This window comes from Apium graveolens, chromosome 6, assembly GCF_009905375.1.
Source record: "Apium graveolens cultivar Ventura chromosome 6, ASM990537v1, whole genome shotgun sequence".
NCBI classification, from domain to species: domain Eukaryota; kingdom Viridiplantae; phylum Streptophyta; class Magnoliopsida; order Apiales; family Apiaceae; genus Apium; species Apium graveolens.
This window is the reverse complement of record NC_133652.1, coordinates 11780275-11800984: the sequence shown is the minus strand read 5'-3', so window position 1 is coordinate 11800984 and position 20710 is coordinate 11780275. Positions and strand designations below refer to the sequence as shown.

At 35.2% G+C, this 20710-nt stretch overlaps 1 protein-coding gene across 1 annotated transcript; it reads left to right on the top strand.

The window, feature by feature from the left end:
* Positions 1-1633: 1633 nt before the first annotated feature.
* Positions 1634-19689, top strand: LOC141664585 (uncharacterized). Its single transcript, XM_074470544.1, has 11 exons — positions 1634-1834; positions 1925-2046; positions 2317-2627; positions 2731-2833; positions 16145-16565; positions 16733-16925; positions 17076-17171; positions 17277-17299; positions 17905-18141; positions 18225-18467; positions 19516-19689. The coding sequence occupies exons 1-11, from the start codon at positions 1634-1636 to the stop codon at positions 19687-19689; spliced, it is 2124 nt and encodes a 707-aa protein (XP_074326645.1).
* Positions 19690-20710: the final 1021 nt, after the last annotated feature.

The following is a 20710-nucleotide window of genomic DNA, read 5'->3' as shown; positions in this document are numbered from 1 at the left end:
TTGAAACGTATGAGCAGAAGTGTGGGATTGAGACCTGTTGGTGGATCAAATAACACTCCTTGCAGTGTAGCAATTTCACCTATTTCGGGTATTACACTTGAAAAAAATAACACTCCAACAACCAAGAACATGGAAGGAGCTGCTGCATTGTCAGATATTTCCAATGCGTCGTGTACGTTATATTATAACTTGATATTGAAATTACGAAGTTTGTATGTTCTGTTGCCTTTGCTATATGTTTAACATTATATTGTATTATTGGTTGCAGCTGTGAAACGTAGAATACGTGGTCGCAATATTGAGAAGATTTATACAAACCCCATATGTATGTTGTCTTTTAATAATTCTATTTTAAATAAGTTGTTATGATTTCATATTTCATTATTGCCCCTAATCAGTTACTTCCATTACTAAAAATGTATATTAATAAATCTGTATTTTATTTTTATTTTTGTTCATCAATCATCTTTATCGGGAATTACAGGTGTAGAAAATAATAATGTAGCGGTGAAGAACACAAAACCATCTTCCACGCCTTCAGACATGAACAGTACCATGTGTGCGTTACCTATTAATAAAATTGTAAGATTTTATGTTTGTTTTGATGGGAAAACAATTAATTTCATTGTTGTATTCTGTTGCAGATAAGAAATGTAGAGTACGTGGTCCTAATATTGAGAAGATGTATACAAATGCCATGAGTATGTTTTTTTTAGAATATGTTGTTTTCAAAATTTTTTTAAAACTTTACAGAATGTAAATGATTAATCCCACTTTCTCCAACAACGGAGATGTGTAGTCAAGTATTTGTTTGCTATGCGGCTGTGAAACGTAAAGGACTTGGTAATACCTCTGTGAATAGCGGTGACGCATCTTCAAACTCTAATCCCATCTTCGAACATGGGCGAATGAGCCAACCTGGGACGTCTCATTTACGTAGAAGTTTTCATAATCCCCATGAACGAAAGTTAAGAAACAGTGCATGAAAGAATAAATGTCAAGCATCTCCTGAGAAAAGGAATTTGATTTCAGATTTTGAAAATATGGTTGAAATTGACAATTCAGAGTCCAGTGATTCAGATGTTGGAATTGATGATATGTACCATGATGACCTGGATGGTGTGATTTTGAATCACAATTTGTGGCGTGGATATATGGATCTTGGTCCTCCGTCAAAGTTGTGCAATAAATGTGGTGCTACTATGTGGAACAAAGAGCGTAATAATAAATCATGTCCGCGTAAAGAGCCCACATTTTCTATGTGCTGTCGGAATGGTCAGATACATTTGCCAAAAGAAAGACCGCCACCAGAACCACTAGCTTCTTTGTTACTTGGTGGTGAGAAATCGAGGCATTTTAAACAGTACATAAGAGTGTACAACTGCATGTTCCAATTCACTTCCACCGGTGGTAAGATTAATAACTCAATAAACAGAGGTAGCTCACCATATTGTTTTTGCTTACAAGGTCAAAACTATCATTTGGTTGGGAGTTTAGTACCGCTGGATGGATCTTCCCCCAAAATTTTCCAACTCTACACATACGACATGCAGAATGAGGTTGAGAATATAATCAATGCAATGGGAGGTGCTTCTGACAATGTTGATCCAGATATTGTCGAGGAACTTTAGGTATGTTAGACAAGAACAATGAGTTAGTCAAAGCTTTTCGGATGGCTCAGAATCGGTTTGAAAATGAAGATCTGGATGAGTTTAAGCTAGTCCTCATATCATCTCAATCTTCTAGCGGTAGACCAAACCATATTACTCCATCTGATGAAGTTGTTGCTTTCATTGTTAGTGATGATACGGATACCGGTGGTTCAAGAGACACGGTTGTGAATTCCAAACAAGAAGGATTGAAGAGAAAATATGAAACAGATCCACATTTCATGTAGTTGCAATATCCACTACTGTTTCCTTAGGGAACCGATGGTTATCATAAACGTATACCTCTGATAAGCAATAAATACTCTGAAATAGAGAATTTAGATGATGGAAACCTTGATCCTGACTCAACACAGAGGCGACATGTTTCACTAAGAGAGTATTATTGTTACAAGATTATGATACGCACCTCGAAGATATTTATTAGAAGTAAGCAATGTGATTAGAATATAAAATGTGTAATGAGTTAGTGCATATTCTCACCATCGTCTCATTAATTTCAAGTTTAACGCCACACCTTGCTGGACGTTTGTGGCAACAATACGTTGTGGATCAGTTTGCTGCCATTGAACAATATAGATTAGACTGGGTTCAACGCATCAATCTACCATCATGCTGATTTGTATAATTATGTGCGTGATGCTCTCAGTAAAGGAGACCAAGCTCCAATGCATGTTGGAAAAGCTGTTATACTGCCTGCTTCATTCACTGGATCTCAACGATACATGTCTCAATACTTTAAGGATTCCTTGGCGATATGTCGTGCAATTGGTCATCCATCCTTATTTCTCACCATGACTTGCAACTCAAAGTGGCCAGAGATACAAGAAATACTTAAATTGTTGCCCAATGTTGATCCTGTTGATGCACCAGATATTATTTCTCGCGTGTTTAAACTGAAGCTTGATCAGCTATTAGATTTGATTAAAAAGAAGAACTACTTTGGAAAGTGTACAGGAGGTAAATTTATTCTATTGGACACCGACAATTTTACATTTAATTTTTGAATCATATCTACACATATGCATAGATTTAATATTTTCTTTACTTATGTTTTGCACAGTTATGCATGTAATTGAATTCCAGAAGCGTGGTTTGCCACACGTGCATATGCTAATCTGGCTGAGCCCTGAAAGCAGACCTAATTTTATTGAAAAGGTTGACCAGTTGGTTTCTGCTGAAATACCAGATAAGAATTATGATCCAATAGCATATGAAGCTATTAAAAATTATATGATGCATGGACCCTGTAGTAAAGACTTATACACATGAAAGGCATATGTCATAGCCTATTTGTTTATTCAAGGATTTAACTCAACTCAAATAAGAATGTAATAAGTAAATAGTGGATCTATCGTCAGAGAAATCTCACAGAGTAACATATGTCAAAGGATTAAGTAACATTGTTCTTCTACAAACTTGATGACTTAATTCACTGGAAGAAACTCAAGCAATTGATCAAGCCTCAGTGATATAAATCAAGATTGTGGATTTAATCAAGTGACAGAGATCTCGTCAGGGTATCAATTAATTACAAGGATTTAGTCTGAAGAAAATCAAGAGTATCAAGGTCAAGGCATGAAAAAATGTCACGGAAGTTAGTCACTCATGAACCAGACAGTACATCGAGTGTCAACATTGAAGTGGTGGAATTGATTCATAATTTTCAGTGATTTTCAGAAGATATTCAGAAGAATGGTTGCTGCTCAAGATCAGTATTAATTCTCTATTAATTAATTAAGTCATATAATTTAATTAAGAAAATAAATTATATCTGCAAAGATTAATTTATTGATTAATTGAATTAATTGATTAATTAATTCAGAATTAATATTAAGGATTTTCAGAATTTAAATTGGATTAAAATCTATTTAAATTCAACAAGACAATCTGATTGTACTAATATGACAATCGGTATGACAATTGATAGTCCTACCGAAAGTCATGCTAGTACAAACAATGGTCTTGCCGAAAGTTCTACTGGAAATTTGATAGTCCTACCGAAAGTCTTTCTAGTTCAAATGGATTGTCTTGCTGAGCTAATTGGATTGTCATTGCAGTTCATTCTATTCGGCTGTTTGATAAAAAGAAGCAGAAGCAACATAATTCATTATCAGAGCATAGCATTGAATATCTTTTAGCAGAACACGGAACAAAAGAAACCTGCAGAGAAATTATTGCAAATTCACAGATCATTTATTTCTAGTATTTATTGTTAAATCCAATCCACTAGAAATACTTTTCTTGTTCTTGTGTAACTATCTAGCGGATCGAAATCCCTAGAACTTAATCTCAAATCGCTTTTAGCATTTGATCTTTTTATTGCAAAAATAGAAAAAGTTCATGTCGAATTTATTCAAGATTTGTAATAATTGATTTGAGATTAATTCCTTGTAAACGATACCGTTGTTGTAACACCTTTCAAGTTTAATAATAATTTTATTTAACTTGAATTTTGTTTCACCTTTTTTATTCCGTATTTTATTCGATTAAACGGTATTGTTTGTATTCAATCCCCCTTCTACAAACATATTGAGACCTAACAATTGGTATCAGAGCCTTCTGATTAACGTACAAATCAAGATCCTAGACTTTTGTGTTTCTTTCACTCCTTGAATTTTTTATTCACTTAAAAATTCATAATGACTACACAAAAAGTTGGAACCGTTAAAATTCCATTATTCGAGAAAGAAAATTATGTTATGTGGAAGAAGAAGATGCTATTGTTTTTATAAGTTGCAAATTCCAAATATCTGGAAGTGTTAAAGAAGGGTCCTAAAATTCCGATGGTTATTGAACCAGAGGTAATAGAAAATGATGTGGTGATTACCAAAGCAAGAACTTATGTGAAAGATCCTGAGGATTTTTCTCCTGCTGAAAAAGAAGAAGCCTCCCTGGATGCTAGCCTTCAATTAATTTTAGTAGATTTCCTTGATCCCTTGATGAATAGACATGTGATGAACTGTAAAGATTTCAAACATATCTGGGAAACTATTGAGGTTATTAATGAAGGCACAGAGGAAGTTAGGGAGAACAAGTTAGAAATACTAACCTCTGAGTATGAATACTTTAAATCCAATCCAGGAGAAGGAATCACTGAAGTGTTTGAGAGGTACAATGCATTGATCAACAACCTGAACATTAATGGTAAATACTATTCCATCAGGGAGGTCAACAAAAAGTTCCTTTTAACACTACCAACTCATCTCGAACATAGAATCACTGCCATAAGAGAAGCAAGAGATCTGAGTGAGATTTCTTTGGAAAGGCTCTATGGTGTGTTAAAGACTTATGAGTTGGAGCAGATTCAGCAGAAGGAAGTTTACGGGAAAGGAAGAGTGGTCAGCACGTCTACTGCTCTAGTAGCTGATGAACAACAACAACAACCACAATATCAACAACAATCTCAACAGTCAGAAAGAATGGTACAGTCTTCCAAGGTTGAAGAAAATGTGATAGTAGCAGAATTTGATCCTCCTACTACAAATCAATCAGGAGATGATTTTTATTCCTTGGAAGAACTGGAGCAATTGGAGGATGAGTCAATGGCCCTGATTGTCAAGAGATTCTCAAATGTCAGATTCAAAAGGAATCCCAAGTTCAAGTACAAGTCCAACTACAACAGATTCCAGAAAGGTGGATCTTCATCCTCTAACACCAGCAGTGGTGGGTACAAAACAGGGATGGTTGATCGAAGCACCATTCGATGCTTCAACTGCAATGAGTTGGGACACTTTGCCACAGAATGCAGGAAGCCAAAACAAGTTAGGAAGAACTCTTACGATTCTAATCAGAAGAGTAAATCTGAAAGGGCTTACCTGGCAAAGGGAAGAAGCTGGGATGATACTGACAGTGAAGATGAAGAAGTTGGGAATCTTGCTCTCATGGCTAGTGATGCAAACACCTCATCGTCAAGAAAAGAGGTAAAATTTACTGATGCTGAATTAGTTTATCATCTAGGAGGTTCCTTAGATTGTGCTCGTCGTGATAATGAATTGTTAAATCAACAAATCAAAGACCTTGAGAAAGAGGTCAATGAATTAAGACTTGTGCACATTAATCAAGATAAATTAAAAGAAAAAGTATCTTTTCTAGAGAATAGAGTTGACTGTTATAGACAACTCGAAACTATTCTCAAAGACAAGATCACCGGTCTTGAGGCTAAGGTTAAAGCTTACTTTAATTCTTGTTCGAAGTCCAAAGAGTTTTATAATAAGCAAGCTGTTAATCAAACATCTGGAATAGGTTATGATTATAATGTTGCTATTGGAAAATTAGGCATAAACTCCCCTCCTCATGTCTGTGCTAAAGGTAGGGAAGTACCACATGTGCTTAAGGGTGTTGATGAACTTCTCTATAAAGAATCAATTGTTGAACCATTTGATGAGACCTCATTTATTATTCAAGAAGAAATTCGTGCTGAAGATCATGCTAATGAGAAAGCTGTCTCCAAGTCAAGTGTGTCAAAGGTTCCAGTCAAAGTTGTGAAAGCAACTGAGACTAACTCAGACACGCATGAGTTGGATAACACAAATGCCATGTCTACCATGCATAAGTTGCCTATTGTTAATCCCTCTCATAAAGCATGTGGTGTTCCTGATTGTATGTCTTGTGCTTTTAATTTGATGTATGCTTATTTTAATGGTAAGCATGTTTCTAATGATAAGACTACTCCTCGTCAGCATGTGAATAATAGAAAGCATAATAGGTCTAAGACTGCTAGTCCTCCTAAAGCTAGAAAGGAGACATTCGTGCCTAAGCCTAAACAGAAATTTGTCAAGGATGTTCACAAGGTCAATTGTCCAGTCATTGAGAAAGTTGAGAACATTAAAATTAAGAATGTTGTTTTGCCTGATAAAGGCCAATTTTACAAGTATGTCGGGCCCAACCAAGCTTGGGTTCCGAAGAAGGTCTAATCCATTTATATTACAGGGCATTAAACAGGTACAACCGGTAGTGTGGATTCTTGACAGCGGATCGTCAAGACATATGACCGGAGATAGAGCCCTGCTATCAAATGTGGTTGAGAAAGCTGGCCCAGTGGTTACCTTTGGAGATAACAGCAAAGGTTTAACGGAGGGATATGGCTGTTTGATAGCTGAAAATGTTATCATTGAAAATGTGTATGTTGTGCAAGGACTTGAACACAATCTGCTTAGCATTAGTCAGTTCTGTGACAACGGCTACAATGTTTTATTCGACAAGCTGAAGTGTTAGATTCTGCACAAGAAAAATGAAAAACCCTTCTTGATGGGAATCCGGAAAGGAAATCTGTTCGTAGCTGACATGAACTCTGGAAGCAATCCTGAAGTCAATTGTTTCTATGCAAAGGCATCGTCAGATGAGAGTTGGCTATAGCACAAGAGACTTTCTCATCTCAATTTCAAAATAATGAATTCTATTGTCAAAAGAGAATTGGTCAAAGGTCTGCCTCAGCTGGAATTATCCCCAGAAGGACTATGTAAGGCTTGCCAGAAAGGAAAGTCAAAGAAAGCAAGTCACAGAGGCACTGACACATCTTCCATAACTGGTGTTCTGCAATTATTGCACATGGATTTATTTGGACCAGTTAATGTCCTTTCGATGTCAAAGAAGTGTTACTGTCTAGTGATAGTTGATGACTATTCCAAGTATACGTGGGTTTTATTCCTTCACTCTAAGGATGAAACACCACAGGTTGTGATTGATCATATCAAGTTGATCGAGTTAGATTCTAATGTCCCTGTTAGAGCAATAAGGTCAGATAATGGAACAGAATTCAAGAATTCACTTCTCAATGGATTTTGTACAGACAAAGGGATTACCATACAATTTTCAGCTCCTAGTATCCCTCAGCAAAATGGAGTGGTAGAAAGGAAGAATCGTACATTGATTGAAGCTGCAAGAACGATGTTAAGTGAATCAGGTCTTCCAATGTACTTTTGGGCTGAAGCTGTCAATACTGCATGTTATACTCAGAATCGAACTATAATCAACAAAGACTTCATGAAAACTCCTTATGAGATTTTGAATGAACAGAAACCTTTTATCAAATACTTTCATGTATTTGGTGCCAGATGCTTCGTGCTCAAGGATGGAGATGATCGTCGTGGTAAATTCGAGGCAAAGGCATATGAGGGTATTTTTGTTGGATATGGAAGAAGATCATACAGAGTGTATATCATTGATCAACACAAAGTAACAGAAAGTGTCAATGTTACATTTGATGACACTAAACTCCCTAGTATCCAAACTGAAGATCCTTCTGAGAAACTGAAGTTTGATGATATGTCAGATTCAGAATCAGAACATGGTCAAGAACCTGAGGTTGTTGCTGGTGAAGAACCTGTTAATGATGATGATACTCAAGGTAATGGTGATGGAAACTTTGGCAACAATGGAGATACCACTGCTACTGACGGAGAATCTTCAAGTCAACATGGCAACAACTCAGGGGGAGATGCTGAAGGATCAACTAGTAGGACACAACATCCCAATAAATTTCAAGGCGAATCATCAAGATCAAATCTTCCAAGACAGACTGTCTAGAATAAAGCTCATCCTTTTGAGTTGATTATTGGTGATCCAGATGTTGGAGTCAGAACTAGACGTGCTACTCAAAATGAGTGTCTGTTCTCAGGATTTCTTTCTGAGATGGAACCTAAGAAAATTGAGGAAGCACTGACTGATCCAGATTGGGTGATTGCTATGCAAGATGAACTCAATCAGTTTGAACATCAACAAGTCTGGAAACTGGTACCTAGACCTATACACAAGAAAGTTGTTGGTACTAGGTGGGTATTCAGGAATAAACTAGATGAAGATGGTGTGGTTACAAGAAATAAAGCAAGACTGGTAGGTAAAGGGTATTCTCAAGCTGAAGGCATTGATTATGATAAAACCTATGCTCCAGTGGCAAGACCAGAGGCCATCAGGATATTTCTGGCATTTGCAGCATTCTCTAACTTTAAAGTTTATCAAATGGATGTCAAGAGTGCCTTTCTGAATGGAAAGCTGGATGAAGAGGTATTTGTAGAGCAACCTCCTGGTTTTGAAGATCCAGATCATTTGGATTTTGTCTACTTTCTGTTCAAGGCTATCTATGGACTCAAACAGTCTCTGAGAAAATGGTATGACACTCTTTCTGAATTTCTTATTGAAAATAGCTTTATTAGAGGTGTCATAGACAAAACTCTCTTTTCTAAAAGGCATAAAAATGATACTATATTAGTCCAAGTCTATGTGGATGATATAATATTTGGGTCTACTAATGATAATCTCTGTAAGAGATTTGCTAAGTTAATGCACAACAAATTTGAAATGAGCATGATGGGAGAGCTGAAGTTCTTTCTTGGATTACAAGTAAATCAAAGGTTAGATGGAACTTTTATTTGTCAATCCAAGTATCTCAAAGAACTCCTCAAAAAGTACAATCTAGAGGAGGACTCCGTCAACTACAGCTGTCAAGCTTGGACTATGTGAAAACTCCATTAAGGTAGATGTCACAAGCTACAGAGGTATGATTGGCTCGTTACTCTATCTTACTACAAGTAGACCAGATATTATGTATGCTACATGCTTATGTGCAAGGTTCCAAGCGGGTCCTAGAGATATTCATCTCGTTGCTGTTAAACGAATCTTAAGATATCTTAAGGGAACACCAAATCTAGGTATTTGGTACCCTAAAGAATCTGGTTTTAACCTCGTTGGATATACAGATTTAGATTACGCAGGAAGTGTTGTTGATAGGAAAAGCACCTCAGGGAGTTGTCAATTCCTAGGTAGCAGACTAGTCTCATGGTACAGCAAGAAACAACAAACAGTTTCAAATTCATCGGCCGAGGCTGAATATATTGTTGCGGGAAGCTGCTGTGCTCAGATCTTGTGGATTAGGAATCAACTACGGGACTATGGCTCTATATTGAACAAAATACCTATTCTATGTGACAATACAAGTGCAATAGCCATCACCAACAACCCTGTGCAGCATACAAGGACCAAGCACATTGACATCAGGTATCATTTTATTAGAGAGCACGTCATGAATGGTACTGTTGAACTATTTTTTATTCCAACTGAAGAACAAATAGCAGATTTTTTCACTAAACCTCTTGATGAATCCACATTTACCAAATTAGTTGGTAAATTGGGTATGTTGAATAGCTTTAGTGATTAAACTTGTGAATATCTGAAATATGTTCTTGAGTGAATTTACAAATGAATTTTTCATAAATGAAAAATTCATTTGCAAAAATTCATTTTATCAGTTTCCAAAATTTCTTGCTTATTTCTATGTAATTTTTATTATCTTATCTTATTTATTTACTCAACTTGTTAATTTTAATGTCTCAGAATATTTTATTTTCTCTAAAAATATTTTTCTATGAATTTTATTTGCTAAAATTCAAAAGAAATCTATTTTTGGACTGAAAATATTATTATCTCTGAAATATTTTATTTATATAAATATTTTCTGCCATATTCATTTCAGTTTTCTGTAATTATAATATTTTCTATATTCTGTTTTTTTATGTGTTTTTAACAGTTTTTATGTTAATTATTTAGTATATTTAAATACTTAATTTATTTTATACTAGAATGACAATCTGCAAGACAATTGAAATTGTCTTGCTGAAAGTCATTCTAGTACAAATACATGTTTATTTTTAAGTCAGTTTAATTTTATAACTGGCAAGACAATCGGTATGACTATTGATTGTCATGCCAGTAATAAAATTAATATCAGATATATTATGTTTTATTTTGTACTGGTATGACAATCGGTATGACTATCAGAGTGTCATACCAGTTATATATATTATTATTTGTTTTGTTTGTTTGTTTTGTTTTTTGTTTTCTCAAATTTGCCTTGTATGATTATCGGTATGACAATCGGTAAGACTATCCCGAATTGTCATACCAGTTGTCTACTTAACAGTTTTTGTTTGTCTTGTTTTATAATTCATTCACTTCAGTTTTTTCTTTCAAATTCTATCAGTTTTTTCTCTCGTTTTTCTCTCTCTCTCTCTCTACTCGATCTTAATCAAACTGCCTCCATTGTCTTATTGCTCGAGTTTTTACTCAGCTTCTCAAAAAATCATCACTCCTGTGATATATATACATAACGTATATACATACAGAAGTGCTGTCGATTTTTTGTTAAAAAAAAAATCAGTTTGTGATTGTTTGATTTTGGGTATTTTTATTTTAATTTCTGTTTTGTGTCTTGTGGTTTTTCAAATCTGCTTTTGTGAGTTAAGAATTTTAACGAGATACATTTCTTTCTAAATTTTTCGATTATAATTGATTTAATTCGAATTATTAAATTAATTTAATTAATTCGAATTTCCTTAATATTATTCTTAAAATTCTAAAAGTGTGTGTCTTATCATTATTTTTAAATGGCTCTCAATTTCCAAATTGTTTCGCATAATCTTGTTGGTTATTTTAATCCAGATAAATGTGATGTAGAAAAATTTAAGCCGTGGATTAGATTTTTAAATGACCATTCGATTGTTAGCTCTGCTATTAAATCAAATGTGATTTTAAATGTTGATCTGCTAAGACTGATTTGCACAACCTCTACTGTGGCCGATGATTTTAAATCTTTTTCATTCACCGTGGCAAACACACAGTATGTGGTTGATGAAACAGTCGTCAATCGAGCTTTAAATTTTCCTATGGACAATTTCTGTAATTTGCCCTCTGAAAATGATATTTCAAACTTTTTCCATGCTATTCACTATCAGGGGGTAATTAATTTAACCAAGTTATCAAAATCCAATTTGGTGTCTGAATGGGACATTTTCTTCGATATACTTTCTAAAGTGTTTGCCAACTGCACTAAATCCAACTTTCACAACATCACTTCCACTCTGCAGTATATTGGTCTTGCGGTTGTTTTCAATCAAAGAATCAATTTTGGCAAACTACTTTTACCCATTCTTTTGAGACGTCTCACTACTGCTTTACGTGATCATTCTACAAATCGTAGGGTCTCGTGTTACTATGCTCGTTTTCTCATGCTCATAGCAGAATATATTCTCTCACCTGAGCATAAAACCCTTTTTGCTAACTCCGCAGTAACCGAACCCCCTCCTGTAAGCAAAAAGATTTACACCCGCCAAAACACAACTTTCAAATTCATGCAAGTTCCAGTACTTGTATCTGCTTTCATGGCCACTTATATTCCCTTACCTATCTTCAATCTTCCCGGTCATGAACAGCAAGCTCAACCTCCAGTGGTTCAAACCACCCAGGCTCAAGCATCAGATGCTCTTCCTCTACAGGTAATAGTTCCTCAAACTCAACCTATTCCTACTTCTGTTGAAAGACCCCCAGTGGTTGATAGGACTGACCATGAAGTTGTAGAACCACAGTTTTAATCCCAGGTCATAGAGCCAAACACAGAGTCACAACATATCTCAACCTCTCCCCCACTGTCTAAAATGTTGCCTAGAAGGTTAATAGGAAGTAGTTTGTTGGTGGATGTGAATGAATCCTCAGCTCTGCCTCCTCCGAAGAAAAGAAGAACATTTACTGAGGCATCTGAAAGCCCATCCTTGTCCTCCCAACAGGACATGGACTTTGAAATGGCCACTGAACAGTTACTAGAAAAATTCTCTCAACAGGATGAATCTATTGAAATTCGCCATAGGGCCATGGCATCCTGTACTGAGTCAAGCACAATTCCATTACTCACAATGGAAGCATACAGACCAGTAGATGATACTCAGGACACGGAGCGAGGAGTGCACATAGAGTCGGTTACAGTGCCTGCCATAGTTACGGCAGAAGAGCAGTCACATGTTTCTGAGGGAAAATCTGACTCTCAGCCACCTTTAATAGAGTCATTTTCTCCCCTCCCAGATCCAACACCTCTGGCTCCCTCACGGGATTCTCCACTCGCAGATTTATCTGGAGAAAGTGGAGGGCAACTCGGTCAATCTATCCCTGAAACAATTCAGACATCTATTTCACATGAAATGATAGGTTTGACTGAGGATCGGGACTCGCGAATTCCCATTGCACCACCACTGACCTCTCTTGAAGAGACTAGGGTGATTTTAAATGCAGGTACAGAAGATCAGCCTCAGGAAGACTCCTCACGAGCAATTATATTGAGAGATACACATGCACGTGAGTTGAGTGAATTAAACAGGAGAGATATTCAGGTGAGTGCACACACAGACACAAACACTGAAAATCTGTTAGCTCAAATTGCTGATCTCAAGGAACAACTTGCAAAAAGTCAGGCTGAAGCTCAATCATTCAAAGCACAAGTGGTTGAACGGTCTTCTTCTTCCACCTCTGTTAATAATCAGCTGGCTCTTATCAGGACTGAAATATCAGATTTGAAGACATCTGTTGTACCGAAGCTAAACTCAATCCAGGCATCTCCAACGTTATCAGCTGACGACATTTTAAACTTCTGCTCTCTACATACAAGAATGACTTCTCTTGAAGACTTGGTTGAAATGAATCATTCACCGGATTCCTCCAGATTTCTGAAGATAGAGACGGGTATGGAACATCTGAATGAAGGGATGAAGCACCTGTACTACATGATCAAAAATTCTCACTGTCCCAATGAAGAACAAAGGACTTTCTTTGAAAGGCCTTCTGGTGGAGGCTCAGGCTCGGGAGGTGATGGAAGTCATGAAGGATCTAAGGGAAAGTCTGTAGAGGATTCATCAACTAAGGGGGAGAAGAAAGGGAGAAGTGAAAAGGGAAAAGAAAAAGAGTCGTCTGCTGGAGGCACAGGGAAGCCTGATGATATCTACTATAGTGGAGAACAGGATGACTTTGATATTTGTGTCCCACTGAACCAGTCTTGGAAGATAAAGATAGTTTCTTTGAAGCTGAGGAGGAAAGTGATTTTGGAGAATGGGAAGAGGAAGCTCCAGTGGATCCTCTGTCTGAGAAAGAGTTTCAGCAGCAGTAGTCAGAGATGAAAAGAAAAGAAGCTGAACTCAAAAAGGTATCCCAGATCATTGACATGAGGAAAGACATAAAAATAACAGAAACTCTTCAAAAGCAACGTCTTCATGACATTAAGGCTCAAGAAAGGAGAAGAGATTTCAGACTGAAGATGGGTGAAAAATGGGATGAAGCTAGGAGAGTACTTGATATGCCTCAGCTGAGCACAAACAATGATAGACAGTTTCTACATCTTCTGGACAAGCTGGAGATCTCTAATCCAAACAATGACATGTACATGAATGCTATAAAGACTGAAGTCTCAAGGATCACAGCTGCCTTTGACAGATCACTAAATGAGATGAGCATATTTGTATATTGTCAGAGCGAAGGATCTTTCAAGGTGTCACTTCATCTGTTTGAGAATCGTTCTTTGTCAGAGATTTGGGTTCTTCTCAACAAAGTCAAAAGAAGCTCAGAATTGAATGAAGTTCTTAGAGAAAGACTCAAAGAGTTTGCCAGCAGGGCTAGTCCTCAAGTGGTCAACAATCCTCATCAGGTAAGATTCTTTAAGTCTGACTGTCTTCAAATCTGCCAGCTCGATTCACAATCTCTTAAAGACTACTCAGCTAAGCATCTGGTCTGGATGGAACATCACCTAAGAACTGCTGGATATTCATCCATGTTGAAAACTCAAGCAGCTGATTTGATTCAAGCTTATTGTGAAAAGAATATTAAAAGGTACAATCAACTCAAGAATAAACTAAAGACAGTTGGAGTTCAACCAGTAAGGCCAGACATCTTCACTTCAGAAAATGATCGTGTCTTTGACAAGGAGTTGCTTCAAGATTTGGAAGAAGGTGATGAGTTGGAAGAAGGTGAAGTCGGAAGAGAAGACAACTGAATTCAATTAGCTCAAAACTCAATGTAATATGATTAGAGCTTTATGAATCAAGATAGACTAATGTAGTTACATGTTCAGGCTAGAGGAACATCTATCTTGTATTCACTTGTAAATTTCGTTTGGAATCTGGAAAATGTTAAATATAATCCAGAACTTTTCTGCTATTTACTTTGCATTACTGTTTATATCTTTTTCTTATTTGTTAGTTGAGTTATCCTCTAGGTATTTGTTGTTATTGTCTAACAAACAAATAGGGGGAGATTGAAAGGCATATGTCATAGCCTATTTGTTTATTCGAGGATTTAACTCAACTCAAATAAGAATATAATAAGTAAATAGTGGATCTATCATCAGAGAGATCTCACAGAGTAACATATGTCAAAGGATTAAGTAACATTGTTCTTCTACAGACTTGATGACTTAATTCACTGGAAGAAGCTCAAGCAATTGATCAAGCCTCAGTGATATAAATCAAGATTGTGGATTTAATCAAGTGACGGAGATCTCGTCAGGGTATCAATTAATTACAAGGATTTAGTCTGAAGAAAATCAAGAGTATCAAGGTCAAGGCATGAAGAAACGTCACGGAAGTTAGTCACTCATGAACCAGACAGTACATCGAGTGTCAACATTGAAGTGGTGGAATTGATTCATAATTTTCAGTGATTTTCAAAAGATATTCAGAAGAATGGTTGCTGCTCAAGATCAGTATTAATTCTCTATTAATTAATTAAGTCATATAATTTAATTAAGAAAATAAATTATATATGCAAAGATTAATTTATTGATTAATTGAATTAATTGATTAATTAATTCAGAAATAATATTAAGGATTTTCAGAATTTAAATTGGATTAAAATCTATTTAAATTCAACAAGATAATCTGATTGTACTAATATGACAATCGGTATGACAATTGATAGTCCTACCGAAAGTCATGCTAGTACAAATAATGGTCTTGCCGAAAGTTCTACTGGAAATTTGATAGTCCTACCGAAAGTCTTTCTAGTTCAAATGGATTGTCTTGCTGAGCTAATTGGATTGTCATTGCAGTTCATTCTATTCGGCTGTTTGATAAAAAGAAGCAGAAGCAACATAATTCATTATCAGAGCATAGCATTGAATATCTTTCAGCAGAACACAGAACAAAAGAAACCTGCAGAGAAATTATTGTAAATTCACAGATCATTTATTTCTAGTATTTATTGTTAAATCCAATCCACTAGAAATACTTTTCTTGTTCTTGTGTAACTATCTAGCGGATCGAAATCCCTAGAACTTAATCTCAAATCGCTTTTAGCATTTGATCTTTTTATTACAACAATAGAAAAAGTTCATGTCAAATTTATTCTAGATTTGTAATAATTGATTTGAGATTAATCCCTTGTAAACGATACCGTTGTTGTAACACCTTTCAAGTTTAATAATAATTTTATTTAACTTGAATTTTGTTTCACCTTTTTTATTCCGTATTTTATTCGATTAAACGGTATTGTTTATATTCAACCCCCCTTCTACAAACATATTGAGACCTAACAACACATCTCTATGTATGGTGAAAGGAAAATGCATGCGTCATTTTCCAAAGAGGTGTGAATAAATAGAATGATACATATGTTCCGTAATAAGTCTATTTTATTAATAATGTCGACGCATGTAATTTTTTATTTTGCAGGTTTAATGGTAATACCTATTTTGACGATTGTGGTTTTCCTGTTTATTGGAGGCGTAACACTGGTAGAGTTATCAACAAAAAAGGGATCAACCTTGACAATCAATATGTAGTTCCATACAATCGAGATCTTTTGTTGCGGTTTCAGTGTCATATAAATCTGGAAATTTGCAACAGTTCAAGATCGTTGAAATATCTCTTCAAGTACTGTTTGAAGAGTCATGACACTGCTATAATGTTGTTGAAGAAGAAAATTAACAAATCAGGGAATGAACAAACTGCAAGATCCGTGAAGAATTTGGATGAGGTAAAGAATTTTCTTGATGGTAGATATGTTTGTGCATCTGAGGCATCCTGGAGGATATTGGGTTTGACTTTCACCATCGTTCCCCAAGTGTTGAACGCTTACCAATACATTTGCCCGGTCAGAAGTACTTGAATTTTCAGATTTCCGCAGATTTGGAGAATGTGTGCAATAACGCGACTTCCAAAAAAAGTAAACTAGAGGCTTGGTTTGTAGCTAACAGTGAATTTCCATAAGCTCGAAATTTTACGTATTCTGACTTTCCCACCCATTTTACATGGATAAAGAAAACTGCTAAATGGAAGATTAGACAAAGAGGTGATGTGGTTGGGAGGTCAGCAGAGGTTCATGTAACAACTGGGGAATTATTGTATCTTCGAATGCCGTTACTTAGATATAAAGGTGCTTTATCTTTCACTCAGTTGCGCACTATTGATAGAACTACATATGATACATTTAAGGAATCATGTGGTGCTCTTGGTCTGTTGAATAATGACTAGTAGTGGCATGATGCTTTGGAAGAAAATGCATTCTCAGCTATGCCAACCAAAATTCGGGCTATGTTTGTTAACATACTGGCAAATTATTTTGTGTCTGGTCCGCTTGCGCTATGGGAAAAATACTGACCAGCATTGTCAGACGATATTCTTTATATTAGGCGCAAGATTTCAGATAACATTCATTTAACATTGTCCGAGTATGAAATCCAGAACTATGCTTTAGCAGGTGTGTGATCAGTATTAAATACATGATACGTTTATTACTTTGTAGTATTATATTTATTGTTTTTAATTAGATGTCGGAACATTTACCAATGTTTTTTTTGTGCAGAGATTGAAAAGTTATTAAATGATGTTGGTAAGTCCTTAAGAGATTTTCATATGATATCATTTCCTGACGAACGATTTTCCACACTTTTGTCAATCGTCTCATTGTTGAGGAAACTAGCTACAATATAGAAGAATTGAGACTTAATCATGAAAAAGCTCATAAAAATCTGAACTCAAGGCAGCTGGATGTATATAATGCAGTTGTTGATAATGTAAACAAACATAAAGGTGGAATGTTTTTTTATTTACGGAAGCGGTGGATGCGGTAAAACGTTTATTTGGTAAACTCTATGTTCACGTTTTCGATCAGAAGGAAAGATTGTTCTTCCTGTTGCAGGCTCATGAATTGCTGCTACACTTCTTCCTAGTGGCCGAATAGCTCATTATAGGTTTAAAATACCGCTTAATTAGATCAGAGTTTTATTGCTGGAATAAAACATGGTACATACATTGCAGAGTTGATGCAGCACACAAGTCTTATAATATGGGATGAAGCTCCAATGCAGCATCGCTATGCATTTGAAGCCATGGACAGAAGCTTGTGAGACATAATGGATGTCGTTGATGTAGAACGAGGAAAAAGACCCTTTGGTGGTATTATAGTTGTTTTTTGTGGCGATTTTTGACAGATATTACCTGTTCTGCCTAAGGCTGGAAGGGCTGAAATAGTGAATGCACCATTTAACAAATACTGGCTTTGGAAATCTTGCAAGGTCTTTCTTCTCAGTCAGAACATGAGATTACATTCAGGTAATTCTGAACCTAGAAATAAAGTAATAGCTGACTTTAGTAAATGGCAACTTGAGATTGGAGACGGAAGGGTTGAATGTATTGTTACTCATCGTGCAGATGTTGAAACTGAGTTTGTAACCCTGATGAATATGTTGTCAAGAGTCCCTTGAAAAATACCATTAAAACCCTAATTGACATTATATATCCAGATTTTCAGAATAACTTGCATTCACATGAGTATCTGAGACCGAGATCTATTTTGACTCCAACAAACGTTGTAGTTGATGACATCAATGCGCAGATTCTTGAAAGAGTTCCGGGTAATGTGCATACTTATCTCAGCCAAGATTCAATTGAAGATAGGGGTGTTGACGATAATGACTTTGATTCGTCATTTCCAGTTGAGTATCTGAACTCCATAAATATGCCATGTATGCCTAAACATGAGTTGAAAGTAAAGGTTGGAGCTGTTGTTTGTTGATGAGGAATTTAAATCAGATTATGGGTCTATGCAATGGTACAAGGATGATAGCTATTGGCTGCAAAAAAAACAGTAGAGAATGTCAAATTCTATGTGGATCTCAAGTTGGTACGAAACATCTAATTCCAAGAATCGATATGGTCCCAACAGACACGAATTGGCCATTTAAATTTAAAAGAACACAATTTTCTCTCCAAATATGTTTTACCATGATTGTGAACAAGAGCCAAGGTCAATCATTGGACACAGTTGGATTGTATCTTCCTCGGCCCGTATTCTCTCATGGTCAGTTATAATTTACAATATCACGTGTTACATCTCCAGAAGGACTACATATTCTTATTGATGACGATAATGGGAAAAGCACAAATATAACATCAAATGTTGTGTTTGAAGAAGTTTTCTACAACCTTCCTAAATTGTAATCATATTTGATTTAACTAACTTATTGTAATTGTTTGACCATGAATATTTTGTACTTGAAGTCCTTATTTCGTGGTATGTGATTTGTTTAACAGTTGAATGTTTTTTTATTATTATAATTTTATGTCATTGAGTTTCGTTTGGAAAAACAATTTATAGTATTTAAAATAATAAAAAAAGAATGGCATGTATATAACAAAGCTGTATAATTAGTTCCCACTAATCCATCTAACTAATTTGATGCTGAGCCAATCACATTATCCTCATCGTATCAAATAATAATTCATTCAATCAAAGGATATGTTTATGATTCAGTTAAAGGCTGATTGGATTATCCTTTTACAGGCCTTATGTCACGTATTAAAAGGGAAAGATCAAGTCCGCAATATATGTTTGTCGTGCACTTCATTCAACAGCATGTCATCAATTATCATTCCCGTTAATGTAGGGTGATGGACTACAAAAAGACCACCACATCGGTGTGATATTCTAAGTTCAATACCTCCATTAAGAATAGAACATGTAAGCTCTCTCAAGAGTTGTGACTTTTAAATTCTAATAATAGATCATCCTGTTTAATTTAAATTACAAATTATTTTCACAGAATCTTGCAGAGATGGAAGCCCTCATGTTTGAACACATTTTAAGTCTTGACAAATCTAGGTCAGATTGGAAGATCAAGGCAAGAGTTACAAGAATGTGGCCTACTGTGTCTTCTGAATCAGGAATAACGAAAGGCTGGAATCTCATTCTTCTTGATGATGATGTAACTACCTAATCTGTTGATTTCGTTTTATATTGATTATGTTTACATTTTTAGAATGGAAATTTATAATTATACTTTGCCACTTTATACTATGTGCAGAATACTCATATTCATGCATTTGCTTTTACTGATACTTGGAAATTGATTGGGAAGAATTTTGTTGAAGGAGTTGTTTATATTATTGACACGTTTATGGTTAGGAGTTGTATTAATTTTTAATTCATCATTTTTTAGTTTGAAAATATATCAAAAAAAATTTAGGCATGTTTACATACGTTGAATTTCAAAAATTAATATTTTCATTAAAATCAACTTTAATATTAACAATAATAATGTAAATTTTTCATTCGGACTTCAGTTATGTATTTTTTATCTTTTTAAATTGAGTAAGTTAATTGTAAGTTAGTAGTGAACTCAGTAATAATATAAAGCAGTACATATAGTTTATTTAAGTAAAATTCAAGATTTGGGTCAACTCTGTATTCAACATATATGTTAATTTTTAGTTTTTTATTTGTAAACATACTAACGGCATTCTACAAATTAAATTTAATCGTTTCGTTTTAAACGTACACTTACTAGCCTGTTTATATTCATTCATTAAATATAAAATAACAGGTAAGAAAAATATAATATAATAATAGTTGAGGGGATATTCATTCCTAAAAATGAGTAAGCATTCGAAGCTCCTAATGTAATATATAGAGGGGGACATTGAGTTTGTTGGAGAGAAATTTTATCTCCATTTCTTCAAAATTTGACTCGAGAACCTATATAAGGATATTGTTGGAGTTGCTCTACATATATTATAATTGCATAATGCATAAAAAAAATCTAGAAAATGACTCGTGCCTCGCACGGGTTATTAGGCTAGTAATGATTATACATGTACATAAATCAGATATTTAGCATATAAATAATTGAAACCATCGTAATTTCCTAAGAAATTTAACATACGATAATTCACATGCTAACATAGACACATATAACCTAATCTTATTTTGTTAAGAGTGGTGTAAAAATACTAACATTT